General features: G+C 44.8%; 1 protein-coding gene across 3 annotated transcripts in view; it reads left to right on the top strand.

Moving 5' to 3' along the window:
- Window positions 1–18,061, top strand: part of LOC147886405 (ATP-dependent RNA helicase HAS1-like) — a 52,798-nt gene that overhangs the window by 12,010 nt on the left and 22,727 nt on the right. For all 3 annotated transcript variants that reach the window (XM_087395335.1, XM_087395336.1, XM_087395337.1), the window contains exon 2: window positions 9,812–9,997. In XM_087395335.1, the coding sequence (XP_087251461.1) occupies window positions 9,812–9,997 (186 nt within the window). The remainder of the gene's footprint in view (window positions 1–9,811; window positions 9,998–18,061) is intronic.

Below are 18,061 nucleotides of genomic sequence, written 5' to 3'. Positions count from 1 at the left end.
CTACTAGAAGGGTTAGGAGTAGGAGAGGGCTTTCCGGAGCTAGGTTGATCTTTTGGAATCCCGGAGAGAAGAGCCCCCTCTGAAGCAGGAATGCTATGTTTTTGGTGGACCTGAGAGTAAAGACGAGCATAACGCAAAAGTTGACATTCAAACTCATAAAAAGTAGGAAGAGAAGGTTGAGAAATGATTTGTTGCATAAAACTGAAATACTTGGGCGGAAGTTTATTTAAAAAGAAAGTAACTTGGTCATCCTCAGATTTGGGAGGACCAGTTGTGGCAAATTCAGCAACTAACCGCCGGTAATCGGCTAGTTTAACCTTGAGATCATCGTCAGCAAGAATCTGGAATTGTTGGAGATCATGGTCAAGATTGATACGACGAGTACGATCTCGAGCTGCATAGCGGTCAGTGAGATGTGCCCATCGCTCAGAGGCAAGATCAAAATGCTGTAATTGAGAGTGAAATTCAGGTAAAAGACCTTGCATAATTTCAACAATGGCAGTGGCATTACGATGTCGCCACGAACGAACTACCTGAGGAGGATAAACATGAGGATCAGGTGGCGATTCGGTACCTTGAACGAGTTCCCATAGGTCTTGAGAATCAAGCACATGGCGCATAAGATTGGACCATGTGGTATAATTAGACCCGTTAAAACGAGTCATATCAGTGAAAGCATGTTTGGCTGTTGCAGAGACAAGGTGAGGGGAAGAAATAGAATGATAGGGAGAAGCAACCGGAGGAGGCAGAAGAGAATTGGGAATAGTAGCAGAGTGAGAAGAAGGGAGAGGTGGCATCATCGGAGGAATAAAGGAATTTGAAAAAGGTCCTGAGGGGGAGGGATGAATATGAGAGGCGGGATAAGACATGAGAGGTGAAAAAGAGGCAGCGGGAGAGATAGAGGGAAATAAACTATAGGAATCCAGTGGCATGGGAGAAGGAGGAGGATGAGAAACCACTGGAGGAAAGATGGCAGCGGAAGAGATGAGAGGGAAGGGAGGGAGGGAGGGATGTGAACCGAAAGCAAACTCATTGTCAGACGCATTTCTTCCTTCTCGTCTGCGAGTGTTCACATGCATGTATGGATCTGTGTCCTCGTGATTACTTGTTCCTATGCCTTGCATAAGAGGAGGAGTTGCACTAAGGGAATAGGGCATAATACCTTGCACTGATTCTTGTGGAATAGGCACTGTTGAATAATCCAATGTTCTCATGCCGGCCTGTCCTCTTTCGTCAGGGGATACTTGTTCTTCGTTGGCACCGAACTTGAGATGTTGCTCAGCTTCTTCTGAGTTGAATAGAGGTCCTTGTTGACGTATTGGAGAGAACCGTGGAGAGGTAGAGGCACGAGGTGTGCGGGTACCTGCTTCAAGTTCCTTCCATTTCTGGAATTCAGCAAATTCTTTAAAGAGTTTGGAGAGGTATTCATCACCTTCAATCCTAGCAGACTCTCTCTCGACATATGTCGAAGGTGATGGTTGAATAGAGGTTGATTCAGGCTGAGATCGCTTTGGAGAAGAGGGAGAAGACATCTTCAGGTGATGATTTATCTTCCAAGCTTTCCAGATCAAGGCTCAGGTGTCGATTGGCACACCTGGCTCTGATACCATATAAAGAAAATACTTGGAGACAAATAAAACAATACTGAAGACAATCAATGGCTGAAGAAGATATATATATCACAAACGGAACTTAGTACAAGTGAAGAGAAGCTCTGAAACAAACTTCAGTCCTGACAACTGTAGTGGACTTCTGCACTAGCTCCACAAGTTGGAACTGAACCAAATCTGAGACAACAAACTGATGAAGGGGTTGCTGCAGATTTGGAATAGAAAGAACGGAATCTGGAGCGGAAGTTGGAGGTAATCTGATGCAGAAAGAAGAGCAGAACTGAAGCAGAAAGGAAGGCTGTTCTGGAGCAGAAAAGTGGGCAGATCTGGAGCTGAAAAAGGGGACAGATCTGGAGCAGAAAGGAGGACAGATCTGAGCAGAAAGGAGGGGCAGATCTGGGGCAGAAAAGAGGGCAGATCTGGAGCTGTAAAAGGGGACAGATCTGCAGCAGAAAGGAGGACAGATCTGAGCAGAAAGGAGGACAGATCTGAGCAGAAAGAAGGAGCAGATCTGGGGCAGAAAAGAGGGCAGCAGAGGAGGCAGCCAGGAGGCAGAAGTTGAGGCAGCAGAGGAGGCAGCCAGGAGGCAGAAGTGGCTCAGGGTGTGCAGGAACCTCTGGAGCTGGAGAAGAGATAATGTGTCAATACCTAGCCCCCCCCCCCCTTTAAATAGGAAGGGGCAGAAAAAGTCAGTCAACCTGTAGGTTGACCGACCTGGTCAGAGTTGACCGACCAGGTCAATCTGGTCGGCCAGATCTGGTCAGACCAAAAAAACATTTTTTTAAATAATTTTTTATTTTTGTTTCTCCTCTGCACCGGGGCTTTTGACATTTCTTTGGTTGTGGTTTTTGCCTCCGATGCGAGGTTTCTTTGACAGGATTTGGAGAGGCACCAGTGGTGTTTGTACCTGTTTATCTGGTCCTGGAGAATTGGAGATTGCCTGGCTTAACAGAGGGTGCTCTCAGTTGGACTATTGTGCAACCCCTTGCTGGTCAGAAAGGCATCAATTTTGGCATACCATGCACGTGGGGCTTGTTTCAGCCCATACAAAGCTTTATTCAGCTTGCATACCTGTAGTGCATTTTCTGAAATTTGAAAGCCCGGAGGTTGTTTGACATAAACCTCTTCCAACAAGTCTTCATTAAGGAAAGCTGTTTTAATGTCCAACTGATGAACATTCCATTCAAAATTTGCAGCCATGGCTATAACTGACCTGATGGTTGTCATCCTGGATGTAGGAGCAAAAGTCTCCTCATAATCTATGCCCTTTTTCTAAGCATATCCTTTTGCAACCAGCCTTGCCTTGTACCGATCAATGGACCCATGTGGTTTTCTTTTGACTTTGAAAACCCTCCGTGTACCTATGGCATTCTTACCTGGTGGCAAATCCACAACTTCCCAAGTCTGATTTTTATGAATGGACTGCAATTCATCGTGCATGACATACATTATCTTTTGCTTCTTCAAATGTCTCAGGCTCCTCCTCATCAAGAAGAGTACCTGCATAAGCTGATTCAACTGAATGAGCTCCTTCCATGTGCCTTACTGCACTACGAGTTCTGCCAGGCAATGAAGCTTCAAGCCTACTCTCCCTGAGAGTTTGAAGCAACCAATGCGGGACTGTTTTGGCTGCGTGTATCTCTTGAATTTCTTGCCTGACAACTTCATCCACACCCTGAGGTTGTACCAATTCAGCTGGGGGCTGAATCTGTACTTGTGGAGTTGGCGGAGGTTATTGTAAATTCTGATTTTCAGCGTGGGAACCAAATGCTATAGGAAGCATCCCCTCAAACACATCATCTGAAGAGGCCGGAATCTGAAATTCAGCATTTGTATATGCAGAATTTTCAGAGAATATGACATCTCTACTGACCAAAATCTTGCGTGTAGCAGGATTGTAGAGATGATAGCCTTTGCTTTGTGAACTATATCCCACAAAAATGCATTTTAGTGCCTTATCTGACGACAACTTGTGTCTGAACTCCATAGGCACGTGGGCATATGCAACACAACCAAAAACTCTGAAGTGGTCCACTGAAGGCTTTCTCCCATGCCATGCCTCATAGGGAGTGATTATCTTCAAAGCCTTTGTAGGAGCCCGATTTAAAATATAGTTGGCACACATGAGACCTTCCAGCCAAAACCTGTGAGGCAACTTCTTACTTGTGAGCATGCATCTATCCATTTCCATGGTGGTGCGATTTGTGCGATTCTTCCGCTCAGCTTTGCGATTCTGTTGAGGTATAAGCCTCACTGTAAGCTGATGCATAATGCCTTTTTCTTTCAGAAATGTCTCAAATTCAGGAGACATGTATTCCCCCCCTCGATCTGTGCGAAGTGTTTGCACCTTGAGTCTTGTCTCATTTTCAACCATAGCCACAAAGTGTTTGAAATGCATAAACACTTCTGATTTTGCCTTGAGACCATAGATCCAAGTGTAATTGGTAAAGTCATCTATGAATGTAACAAAATAGAGATAACCCCCAGGTGTCCTCATGGGATCGCAGACATCATTGTGAATAAGTTGCAATTTTCTTGTAGCTTTCACTGCACCATCCTTCTTGAAGGGAAGCCTATGCATTTTGCCAAGAATGCAACCTTCACATGCATGAGGAGGAGGCGACTCCAAAGGAGGTAATGCATCAACCATATCATGCCTCTGAAGTGTCATTAAGCTGCCATAGCTCATGTGCCCATACCTGGCATGCCATAACTCCACATTGTGCATTGCAGCAGTGGGAGTGCTAACTGATAATGCAAGATGGGATCTTTTTTTATATAAATCAAGTTGAAAAAGACCCCGATACAAAGTGCTAGACAACCTTAAAGCATATTCATTTTCTTTGTCTCTGACTGCACACTTGTCATCATCAAAAACAACCTGAAATCCTCCTCTATTGAGTGAGGACACTGAAAGCAAATTCTTCTTTATACCTGGCACATAGAGTACATCTGATATTCTGAAATCTGTGCCATCAGTGGATGTGAGAATAATGTCTCCCACTCCACATACTGAATGAGAAGAATTATTTGTACAAGTTACCTTCTTCTTGGTGGGTGAAGAATGCAAAGTTACAAACAGATTTTTCTTGGAGATGTGCTTTGAAGCACCACTATCAAAATACCAAGTATGTAGTGTCTCATCAACACTGAAAGAGCATTCATCCTTTGAAGGATCGTAACTGCAAGTCAAAAAAGCATATGGGTCATCATCATTAGTGGCTGTAGTATCTGAACTACCCACTAAAAAATCTGAAGTGCAAGTCAAAAAGGCATAGTGCTCTTCAATCAAGTTGGCTGCAACATCTCCTCCATCATGACAATGTGGACCTGATGCATCTGATACAGCCGTACCGGAATCCCTTTTCTTTTCTTTGGCTATGCGCTTCTTGCACTCTCCAATATAATGACCTGGCTTCTTGCAATAATGACAGATGCCCTTCTTTTTCTGCTTGTTTGTATCACCCTGTGCCTTATAAGAAGGCTGTCCAGAATCAGCTTTATGCTGATGTGTGGGCTGATGGGCATGTGGCTTATGCTGCCCTTTACCCTTGGGCTTGAACTTAGAGAGCATAGCATGCTCGCCAGCCCGGGTTGCCATATTTTTGCGTGTTTGTTCCTCCTGCAACATAAGTCCTACCAACTCGTGAAAGAAGAGAGGATTGCTGCCCCCCCTCAATGACAAATTCAGTGAGGTGTGGAAACCGAGATAGGACTCAGGAAGAGAGTTTAGAGTGGCGGAGATCATCTCTGGACTTCATCAATGTTAAGCAATTGTTCCCTGAGATCCTAAAGCTTCGTGAGGTGAGAATTCATGGAATCTCCCTCCTCCATATGTGTATGGGAAAGTTTTCGCTTCAGAAAGGAAACCCTGGCATCGTTCCTTGCTGCAAGCATACTCTCCAGTATTACCCAAGCTGCCATAGATGTCTTGCATGATGGAATATGAGGTATAATGAACCTCTTGACAGAAAGAGAAATTACTGAAAGAGCTTGTGCATCTCTAGAGTCCCATCTTTTCTGCTCTGCTGTGGGAGCTCCTGGAGTGGCTGCTCCAATTACCTGTGCTGTATTTGTACCTCCACCCCTGCCTCCAGCTGTAGGAGTGACAGGTATAGGCATTGTATCTAGTCTTTCTTCATCTCCATTGACATAATCCCAAAGATTTCTGCCAACTAAGATATTGCGAACCATGAAACTCCACAAGGAGTAGTTGGTGCCATCCAACTTATCCTCTTGTGTGAGAACCCCGAACACCTCATTTGAGTTGTTCTGTGCCATTTTTGCCAGATAAACTCAGAAATACAGCAAACTGAACAAGTAAAATTCCTTCCTGGGATGTAAGATGCACAAGTAAAATCTGCAAAGAAAAATGTGCCCACAATGACAAATGCTGTCACAGCGTGTCAAAGGCTCAAAATGCACCACCATGCTTTGCTCAATGCCCAAAAATCTGCAAATAGAATCTGCAAAAGGTGGCAAAAGTCTGCAATTCGACTCGTAATGAGTCCAAAACTGTCTGCAAACTTCCAAAATGCCCTTTTACTTGCAAAATTGCAACCCGAATGCAAAAGCCCCAAACTTTTGCAAGAAATTGCACCTGAAAGGTGGAAATGAACTAAAAGCCCCAAATTTCTGCAATTCTCAGCAACAAATGCAAAAGCCCCAAATTTTGGACAACCTGCAACCCAAATGCAATGTCTGTCCACAAATACGGAATGCCCCAAATTCTTGCAAGATCTTAGCCAAACAATGGCTGTTTGCAAACAATGCCTGCCAAAAAACAAAATTGCTAGAGTACCTGCAAGGATAGAGCTTGCACAGAAGGTTCTGCAATAGAAGTGTACGGAAGCTTTCAACTTGTACGGAACTGACAGTACGGATTTCGTACAAGATACGGACTGAGTACGGCCAACTGTACGAAGTACGGACAAGTTGACGCAGATGTACGGAATGGTGGCAGCGTACGGAATGCAGGACTGTACGGGCGCAGGAGCTGTACGGTATAGATCTGTACGGCGCAGACAGTGTACGGATTGTATGAATGAAATGATACCTATAGTACGGAAGTCCGTACGTCGCACGACGAATGTACGGCGGGACTTCAGTACGGATGTACGGTGCGGGACAGTACATATGTGCGACGGTACAGAATGTACGGAATGGTGATGTAGGTACGACGGTGCACGACGCTGTACGGGATTAGTCCGTACAGACTGTACGGATGGACTGTACGGACGACGATCTGCTGACGACGAGTTGTACGGACGACGATCTGCTGACGAAGAGCAAGGAGCAGGGTAGCTGGGCAGGAAGCTTCCGGGCAAGGAAGCTAGGAGCAAGGTCTTGCTGCTCTGATACCAAATGTTAGAAACGAGAGAGTGAGAGAGCAGGAAGCAAGAGAGCTGAACGTAGTACTTGCAATAGAAGAAGTGACTAATACAAGAAGTGGGATGGGTTTTGTCTAAGTGACAAAACCTTATCCTTCACTAACCGTAGTTAGTGAACTAACTGTGGTTAGGGAGAAAAACCTCTAAATGAGGGAAAAGTGCCCCTAACCTACTTATTACATTACATTGGTCACTGCTGAATTATAATAATAATTCTAACAGGTCTTCGATGCCCGTGTGGGTGCTATGTTAAGCACATAGTTGGTGCACATAATTACCTCGAATCAAAACTTGTTGGGCAAAGACTTTCCCTTAAGCATGCAGCTGGCCATTTCCATCAATGTCCTATTCTTCCACTTTGTGACTTCATTCTGTTGCAGAGTGTATGGCACTATGCACTAATGTATTATTCCCCGGGCTGCTAAGAAATCTGAAAATTCATGCGACATATACTCAACCCCCCTTTGTAGTGCCAAACTTGTTTCCACTCTCGTTTTTAGCCATGGTAAGAAAGTGAAATACCCCAAGGAAGGGCCCGTGTCGTTCATATGCATCGAGATGGTACAACCCTCTGGAAAGTGTGCTAGTAAGTACTATGCAGTCATCGTGCTAGTTGTCATCCACAACACAACGATAATTGTCAAAAATAACCCTGAAGCTATTTGCGGAGATGGCTGAGAAAGCAGGTTTTTTTGATATTTGGAACATTGAGATAATGTGCACTATTCGAATAGGAACTGGTCACCTCCCAATTGTGAGCCCCTGTATGAGGAGTGCATTGGGGGGGTGGACCATAGAGTAGTAATAGGCATGGGGCTGCCACATGGGCAGCACAGAGCTGTCATGTTTGCAGCAGAGAGAATATGGAAGTATATGGCAGAGGAGATCCACCATGGAGGGCAGAGATGCTGTCCACACATGGAGAGGATGGAAATGCACAGGAAAAACAGGTTTGGCAAAGGTTTTAGACCCTATGGGCAGGTTTGGGGCAAAGGCTAAATGGTGGGACTTCCTGGGCCAATGGCTGGAAGTCATGTGGCCAGGCAGGGTCAATCAGAACAAGGAACTGAGCCCTGGGGGGCTATTTATAGCCTCCCCAAGCCAGTTGGCTGGTAGGGGCAGGCTGAGTCGGCCAGGAAGAGGCCCTTGGGTCGGTCAAGTTGGCTGGGCCTTGAGCCCTATAAAAGGATGCCATTTGGGCCTCATAATATATCACTTGGAGCAGCTCTCAGGACAGTAGATAGGAGCTGCAGTCGGGTAACCTTGGGCCTACATTCAGGAGGAGAAGGTGACCCAGAAGAGCTGCAGACTGAGCTAGATTGGTAGCCCTCCTAGGCCGAGTTTCTGGACAGCAAGGTGGAAGAGATCCTTTGGACAGAGTCTAGATATGCTTAGTGGAGCACGTGGGCTCATAGATCTAGAGGTGCTAGGCATATAGTAGGAGAACACTTTTGGTATTGTATCTTGTTCAGTTTGTGGACGGACGGAAATATATAAGAGTTGCTTCTATATTGTCTTTGAGCGCAATCTATTTGCTATTCTGCACACACACGAATGGTTGTTAAGTACACACATGGTTATGAAGCTTGATTGAAACACTTCCGTGTGTAATTCCTGGGCTAATCTATCAGTCTTCCGTTGCGGGATGCCCTCTGGTGGGATTTCATTCTCTAAGATGCACTTGGCCAATGCCTTTCATGGAATAAGATGCATTGTTTGCACAAGTGACAATCCCCGGGGCCCTTAGATGCATCACTCAGGGACTGAAATGGATTTTTGCAGGATGTAATGTGCTTGGAAGCACTTACTTAAAGAACCAATTGGACATAGAACCGATAAAGCTGTATCATGCTTTGATGGATTTTACAGATGCCCACTCATCGTGAGCTATAAGGCCATCAACTTGGATCCGTTGTACTTTCTCTCCTAGGCTTTTCTTCTTGCAAAAGCAGAGGCACCAGCTTTTTAAAAGTCACCAGTGCCAACCGTTGTTAGAAATCGACCAACAGAGGGTACACACAGCGGAAGACTGATAGAATAGCCTAGGAGCTCAGTGTGTGTGTGGGGAGTGGAATCACAAACTTCTTAAACTTATGTGCCTCAAAATAGATGTGCAAATCAGGAAATAGACAGTAGACATAGCCAGATATACAATCCACCAAAACAATATATTTCTGTCCAAAACTATGGACACAACAAAAGAGAGAGATCCAGAGTCCCACCAAGTGTGGTCCTCTGATCTTACCAAAGGTCTTTCTCTATCTGCTAGTCTCTAGAACCCTGAGTCCGCGTGCTCCATCTCGAGCATATAAAGACTCTCCGTCCAGATCACAACACCTTGAGAGAGAGCCTAGGTCTCAGCCCTGTGAGCTCAGTCTGCAGCAGCACTCCTTCTCACCTTCACCTCCTTGATGAGGCCCAAGGGAGTGGCTTATGGCTGCTCCTATCTTATAATAGGTGTACATTTCACCCCATCCCATCCACCATATCTTGAGTAAACTTTTTCATGATACAATCACACATCCTCATCATTTACGAAGACTTTCTCAAAATCATTAATGACTTATCACACACTCTTGAATTTTCCAATTTTGGATCAGCTTCCAGATTTCTGATACACTCGCATAAGGCTTTCCAAAAACCCCATCTCATATTGAATCAAATTAAAAGTCAAGTTATAATTTTGCTCAATAAAATTGTGCTTCCGCAAACATGCTTACTGACAATTGTTTTGAGTAAGACTGAGATTCATTCTTTAATGTTTTTGATTCATTCTTAAATGTTTTGAGTTTGGTTTCTTCTCTTTTGCAGATACAGGCAAGGTCGATTCCGCCACTTCTCACAGGAAAGGATGTCCTTGGAGCTGCCAGAACTGGCTCTGGGAAGACACTTGCATTCCTTATACCAGCAGTAGAGCTTCTTTATCATGCACATTTTATGCCACGTAATGGCACAGGCGTGGTTATTATTTCTCCCACGCGAGAACTGGCTATGCAGGCAGGTGTTCAATGTTACTTTTCTGATGCTATGTAGAAATGTATTTTTTTGCTATTTGTGAGATTGTGCAGCTAATTTCTTGTGGACACCACACCTGGTTTTATGGGAGTTATAATATTTTTTTCATTTCCCAATCGTTTAGATTGATATGCCTCGTCCATTTTCAGTGTTAAGTATTCCAACTTCAGTTCCTTTTCTTTGGACCATGTATTTCCTTTTCCTCTGTTTTTAGTTAGGACATGAGAGTGGCCAGTGGTATTGATGGTAGATTGAATTCAACCATAAGCTCTATGGATTCATGCCTTGTCCATTTGCAGTGTTACACATTCCAACTTCGTTTCTTTTTCTTGAATCTTGTATTGATTTTAAAGAAGATCTGCAGTGCCATGCAAGACCATGTTGTGTTCTGTTGGCATGGAGTCGAAAACTCAGATCTTACCCTCCTTGGTTTATTTACCAAAGAGATTGTGGAGCTAGGAAGTACAAAAGCTGCTAACAAAGAGGGTGGCATCTATGTTCAGGGCTCAGCCACAGGGGCTTTAAGGTCATGGTAGTACAGCATTAAGTGACAGCAAACTGCAGATAGCAAAAGAAGACGATGAAATATTAGGGATGCTAAACAAGGTATGCATTTACTTGTGAAGGAAAGGAATCTTACAGGAAGCCCTTGCTGGGCTAGGGTCACAAGGGAATGAAAAGACAACCACAAATCCTTAATAATCATTTTTAGTTTCGACTTTGAGGAATGGATAAAATTTGAAGTGAAAGGAAATTGGATGGTCTATCCTACAAAATCTCGACTAGATCTAGAAAATGTCTTTTGCCGTGGTGTGAATTCCTTTCTCCCTATATCCTCTAATTACAAGAAAGATAAAGTCCTTTAAATGCAAATAACAAATGATTAGCTCTATCGAATTCCCTGCACTTTAGAAAATCCATGATTTCCTTTTTTTGGTTGGCTACTTCAAGAGGATCTGATAGGGCTCTTGCGGATATTTTGAATGTCAGTTTGGTTTAGAAATTTGTTCTAGACAATGTGCTATCTGGAAATGATAGTAGGAACTTATTCTGATTTATTAGCTTAGCAGCAGGTTATTGCAACTGCAGTTTCATCCCTTAATATTAGTAGCTAATTTAGCATCTTGGGGATTGAATTTAGGCTGAGCTGTGCTCACCCATATTCAAGTGCTTTTAGTGTGATCCTGTGATATGCTTGGACTACGATCAGAGATCTACTATATAGATATATATGTATATATATATATAAAAGATTTCAGCAGGGCTTGGTTCAGAGGATGTCGTGTGTGTGTACATACATATGTTCATACATGTTTGTATATAATACTTACATGTATCTATTTGAAAGAGAGAGAGAGAGAGAGGTGTATTAACGTCTTCAAGAGACCTCGCGGGTCTATGAGACAAGATACAAGATATATGTAATCCATACAAGCCGCTGTGGGCTATGAAGCAAAGGGCTTACTAAGGCCCTTGCTGAGTGCTAAGTGCTAAAAATGCAAAAAGCTAGTACAAAATATAGTAGGGAAAAAGAGCAATCAACTTCTCTAAACAAGAGCTCCAAGTACATGTAAGACCTCGTGGGCCTTTGGGACAAAGTACACCAGAGAAAAGATAGTTCATACAAGCCTCACGGGGCTGAAGCCAAAAGCAAAGGGTACGCTAAGGCCCTTATGCTGCGATACGGAGCTCAAAAGCTCAAACAAAGAAACTCAAATATAAGCTCAAATGTGAGCTGAGGTCTAAGACTCAGAAATCGAAACCCGGCACCGTGGTAGCTCTTTGATGTGCTGTAAAGATCTCCCTGATCTGCATGTGTCAGGCTATCTCTCGCTGTGGAGGAGAGCGTGGTCTCCTCGATTGCTGGATCTGATGTCGTCATGTGCACGGATTGGTATCTGACGTGTATTGAGGTACACAAGACTAGCTCAGGTAGCCTGGGGAGGCTTAGGGCTAGGCAGGCTTGATTCTCGGGTTGAGTGGCAAGGGTACGAACCAGATAGAGGTCTCCGCTATTTTGGCGCATTGGGCCCGAGTCTATAAAAGGGGCCTAGAGGTTCAGTCTTCAGCGAGCCGAAGGGAGCAAGTCTAGTTCCCTAGTGCTAGGTTTGATCTTGGATTGAGTTGCGGACGCGCACCTACATCTTAGCGTAGCCCAAGGTCCAGCAGCAAGTGGTATGAGACACCAGGCTGGTCAAGATGTGGTTGGGAGTTAGTGCCAATAGCTCAGCTCGTGGCTCGGAGGGGACAGCTCCTGATTTGGGATCGTATCTCGTAGGTGTCATGGTTGTTGGGTGGTGAGCAGCCTACTCAGATTCCTCATGTTTTCGTGTGTTCTTGTGTTTGCTTGCAGGTCAGAGGTTTCAGGAGTGCTAGGGTCGTGTCTGATGTGCAATGTCAAGGGTGATGCCTCGTCTCTAGCGATCTCCTCTGAGGAGAGTTGAGATAAGTCGGACCTCGATCGTGCGTGCTCTGGCTCCACTCCATGTCTGTCTATGTGGCCCTCGCTTGGTGGTGTCATGTTTGCTCTCTTCCTTGATCCATACTGTCCTCATATCAGCTATCTCCTCCTCTACTACTCCACTGTGCCTTGGAGCTGAAATCAAACGCATAGAAGTCCGTAACCTGCCTTTGTGCTTGGTCTGCCTCAGTATCTTATGGCGTGGTCATCTCCTGTTGCTCTTTCATCTGTCGCAATAGGATCTCTCTGTGTCGTTGCATCTCCATCTGTTGGGATATCTCAAGGTGTATGCCCATAAGCACAGTTAGGTGGTGGAAAGCCACATAGGATGATTGAGAGAATCTAGGAGCAGATTGAGGAGATGATTGTGGAGCTCTGAAGTCATCAGTGATGTCAGTGAGCATGTAAGAGGTGCCTACATAAGGACCTCACTCTTCTTCATTCTATATGCAAGTATTCTGAATTTGTGTCCACTCTACTCTTTCCTTTCAGTTTACCAACATGGTATCAGAGCCATTTGATCCCCCTTGATCCCATTTCTGCCACATCATCATCTTCTTCTCCACCTTCTTCTTCACCATCTCTTCCTCTTCTTCCCAAAACTTGCTTAAGCCTATTCTCCTCCATTTCTCTGCCATTCTTCACGCCCTTCCTGCTGGAGATACACCTCGAAGGGGCGAACCCCTGGCTGCAAGGAATTGAAGAATCACTGCCTCTGCTCGTCGCCATTTCACGCAGATCGTCGACCCTTCTTCCTGCGTTTTCTCTGAGAATTCTCCATGCTTCTCTAATTCCTTTCAGAGGGAGCTTCTCCATACCTAGAGCTATCCTGTGCTGAAATCTAAGCAGCAATGGCTGCATATTCAAGCTGAAAACAGAGAAAAACCAGTCGAAAATGGAGAGACAAGCTATGGCGCCTTGACGCGATTTTGCGCCCCTTCTCCTCAGTGGACCTTCTGTGGTATATAAGCTTTCTTTTGCCTCAGAAACCCCCTTTTTCTTTGCTCTGGAGAGTGAGATTCAAGCCCTCCAAGTTCAGTCTTTTGATTTTGACAGTTTTGACAAGTTTTTGAGACTGATGCTACATAAGATGCTACTCTAGCATTTCTGAGTTTTTGAAGTTTTCAATAACATTAGTACAACTGTGGCTTCAGCTTTACTTTGAGTTGCTATACCTGGTTTTGATTGGAAAGCTTTCATTTTAGCTACCTCTATGAAGCATGTAAGAAAAAGCCATCATTGATTGAAAATTTGGTCACTAGTCTTTGCTACATTAAATGCTTATATTTGGAAGCCTTTCAGTTGTTATTCTAGCCTTGTAAGAGAGAAGACACTGCCCAATACCTGGGTTAGACCCTCTCATGGCTACCATATTGAATATAGATAAGTTCAATGGAAAGGGCTTCCACACATGGCAGATGAAGGTGAAATTTGCATTGATGAGGGAAAACCTCTGGGGACTTGTCAAACCGACTTCAACTTCTTCTTCTACAGCCTCCAATGCTGGAGAATCCTCAGCTCCGACACTCCCTGCAAGGGATCCCGCTAGAGAGGAGAAAGCATATGGTATCATTGCTCTTGCTTTAGGAGATGATTATATTCATCACATCTCTGACTTAGAGTCTCCTTCAGAAGCTTGGCAGAAGCTTGACATGATTTTTGGTGCTAGCTCTCACATCTCATAATTATCACTTAAAATCTCTTTCTTTGAATTAAAGATGGTTAGTGGCACTGCTTTGGCTGCCCATGTCAATTTCATGCGGAGTCTTATGACTCAACTTGCTTCTATCAACTCTCCCATCGCTACAGATGATGCTATGGCAGTGTTGCCTAAGAGTATGCCTGAAGATTATGATCATATTGTTACCACTTTGAAAAATCTTCCTAATCCTAATCTTGAGGGTATTATCTCTGCTCTCCAAGAAGAAGAAAGGCACATGGAGCTCAGGAAAGGCAATGACACAGCTTATGCTATAAAAATCCAGAAGGGTAAGTTTTCACCTTGCAATCATTGTGGGAAGACAAATCACCTTTCAAAGAACTGCTTCAAAATCAATCCATGCAAACACTGTGGCAAAAACAATCATCATGAGAAGTTTTGCAGAGCCAAAGCAACTTCAAAGACAGAAAATGCCAATCTACTTTCAGTTGATGTGCCTCCACAAGATGAGGCATCCTTTGAAGATTATGCATTTTAAATCATCTCTATGTATGCTCCAGATCTCTCTTTTTATGTTGAGTCAAGGTACTCAGCCTGGATAGTCCTCCAAAATGAATGAAATAAACTATTGTGTTTTGTGTGTTTTGTAAACACCTCTGGTCACCTTATGATGTAGGCCATGTGTATGTTTGCTCCATGGTACCTCCTGCAGACATTGTGTGCATGTACATGCAGGGGAGATAACCATTGGAAGGTCTTTTTGTATCCCTTTTTGTGTACCTTACATCCATGGGAACCCTTGCTAGCTTGAGATCCTAGCCATTGATAGATCCATGACCACCATGAGATGGCATGAGACACCTTGTGCTAGCTGTATCCTTGACATAGCCTGAGGCATTCCCTTGAGGGGGGGTTTGTTGGGATATCTCAAGGTGTATGCCTCAGGCACACCTTGGTTTCTATGTGTGAGTGCTAGAGGCACAGTTAGGTGCCCATAAGCACAGTTAGGTGGTGGAAAGCCACATAGGATGATTGAGAGAATCTAGGAGCAGATTGAGGAGATGATTGTGGAGCTCTGAAGTCATCAGTGATGTCAGTGAGCATGTAAGAGGTGCCTACATAAGGACCTCACTCTTCTTCATTCTATATGCAAGTATTTTGAATTTGTGTCTGCTCTACTCTTTCCTTTCAGTTTACCAAACACCATCAAGTATAGCCCAATACGAATCTGGTCGTGGTAGTGGATCAGTCGTGAGAGTGGATCGAAGCCATGGCCCTCCTGGAATAGGTAGTGGTATGGTCACATAGAAAATGCTTCTTTGTCTCGACCTCCCTCATCGCGCACAATCTACAAGTCCGTTGCTCTTTGGGTATACTTGCAGCTCTCCCTGCCTCAATCCTCAACTGATGTGATGAGACTCGCGTTTGTCTAATAGCAATTCTCAGTGCGTGTGAGACACCTCTGTCCTCGAGGTACTGGGGCTTGATGATGAGTCCATCCTCCGATACTCTCAGGAAATGATCGTGATAGAATTGGATCTTAGTGGGGAACTCCTAGCCCCCCCCTCCCAAGTCCGAGATGTATAGAGCTGGAGGAGGTCTAATCGTATGATATTGTTAATCTCGTCTCATGGGATCGATTGTGGCGGTGCATCCATGGTAGACTGAAATGGGGGGAGCCGGTCCATCTAAATACCGTGTCTGGCAAACCATGCAGATACGAGTGCATACAACGATGTGCTGCCCCTGCTCTCTGCTAATTGTCTGGATGACTCTAGTGCAATCTCCAACTGGGTATCTCCCAAACTCTATGCAGAATAGTCACTATCTGAAAGATGGCATCGATCTGAAGCTGTGTCATAGTGAACTCTGCTTGTATGATCTGACGTGGGACTGAGGGCTTACTCCGAATCATCCTAGATCCCATGGTCACTTGTAGCCTCTCAAGATCACCCCCCCAGAATGGTGCTGCATACATAGCAGCTGGCCTCACTAGGGTGTTGAAAAGCCAGCCCTTCGTCGGTGGATCTTGAAAGTGAGCTTGGAAGGATTGTCTCTAGTCGGGTTAGAGCACCCTGTCCTCATATGAGTCGTACTGTGGCTGCGTGGGTCATTGTGAAGATTGGTCTTGTGAAAACTGCCCCCAAGTATGTGTAGGATTGCACTATCTCCACTGACTCCCCTTGGTAAGTGAAGCTCTATCGACGAAGTACTGCTCGTGAGGTGTTGAAGATCATAACCTTGGTCTACCCAAGGTTAACTGTCCAGTCTTTCTCTTTGCAAAACACCTCGAGGGCCTCCAAGGGTCTCTGTAGTCCCTCTGCTAAAGATGATGTGAGGACTATGTCATCCGCATATAGTAGTATCTGTGTCATCAAATCAGCAATCGTAATCCCTCGCCGTCTAGGCGGTCTATGAAGGGTGTGATCTCATCAATGTAGAGTTTGAAAAGGGTCGGTGAAAGGGGGATCCCTGCTTCACCCCGATTGTGCTCTCAACCCAATGTGATAGGCCTCTTGGGGCGCAAACTCTCCCTCTAACAGACTCGCACAAGCTCATCACCCCCCAAATAAGGATCTCTGGAATTTGCATCTCCCATAGCCTCTTGATCATGCGGGATGGTGGGATAGTGTCGAAGGCCTTTCAAAAGTCTACAAAGCAAGCGTAGACTTTCTTATGTCTCGACTTCGTCGCCTGTTGAAACCGGCCTTCAATAAAATAAAGGGCAGTAAACTACGAAAATAACCAGTCAACATTGTTACATCAACAATTCAGCAAATATACAACCAGCAGATTGGGAGTTAGAATGCTCCTGCTGATGAACAAGTACACGGATTGGCCCCAAACCTTGGCGCCCCTTTTGTAATTGAGAGGCCCAGAATTCCAGGCTACCTAAAGGATGCATTCCACATCCCATTAGGCATCCACATACCCTGCATAGCCTTTATTGTTCACTACGCTCACCACTCTTGACAGAAGGTCTCCATCCCTAACCCAAGAAGCTTGCACACAGCCTGGAATTGTCACTAGTAACAACATTTGGCCACACAGTTCCCAATAGCTGTCACTAGTGCCCAATTAGCCACCTATTTGTTCAAAGAAGAAAAAGAAAGCATACAAGAGCTTTCTCCATTGTTTAGGACCACCACTACCTATAGTCTCTCACCCTATGGGCATCATACATCTTGATACATCACCCTGTTTCCCATAAGTGAACTTGCATCACAACACAACAAACACTATGGCAGTCACACTTGTACCATCCCTCTCTGGGTTCTAGGGATACTTTCCATCCCAAGCATCTTGCCTACTCAGCAATGAGGCTGTACCAAAGTGTGCCATCTGCCTAGCAACCACTGCCTGCATGTGACCTATCTCCTAGAGAAACCAAAAACACATTCCTACACGGAACATGTTACCTGCCAAAGCCAGCAAATAGGATACACAATGAATTCGATCGCACTTGCATTCAATGCATTTCCCTCCTCTCAGGAGGTATCAATATCCCAAGCAATGACCGTGCTGGGTTCTACTCACACCCCAATGGCAATAGGCATCCATCTCTGTCCATACACCTGCATGAGGCTTGGAGTGGTTACTAGCAGCCCGTACGGGGTCACTCAATTCCCCTCACTACCACAGGTGTCCATGGACTCACTGAAATACCCAAGCATTGGGCAAGTGCATAATTGATCAGCCCACAACCTCGGAAGCAAGAACCTGAAATGCAAGCATCCAATGTAGACCACCCTGCCAACTAGGCTTCTCTAAAACACTGCTCACAAGCTCAGCTAGGATAAAGAGAAGACAACCAGCCAAGTGTGGCCAATCAGAGAGAGTGGTAGTTCCCAATGTCCATAGGGTCCCCTGCTTTGTGTATTGGTACAATAGTAGTAGTGCTCCAAGCAGCTGGGAAGCCATGACA

The sequence above is a fragment of the Dipteris shenzhenensis genome, chromosome 24 (assembly GCF_047967505.1).
Source record: "Dipteris shenzhenensis isolate YYH24624 ecotype China chromosome 24, Dip_SZ_1.0, whole genome shotgun sequence".
Classification (NCBI taxonomy): Eukaryota; Viridiplantae; Streptophyta; class Polypodiopsida; order Gleicheniales; family Dipteridaceae; genus Dipteris; species Dipteris shenzhenensis.
Note: the sequence above shows the minus strand (reverse complement) of the source record. Positions and strands in the feature narration are given on the sequence as shown.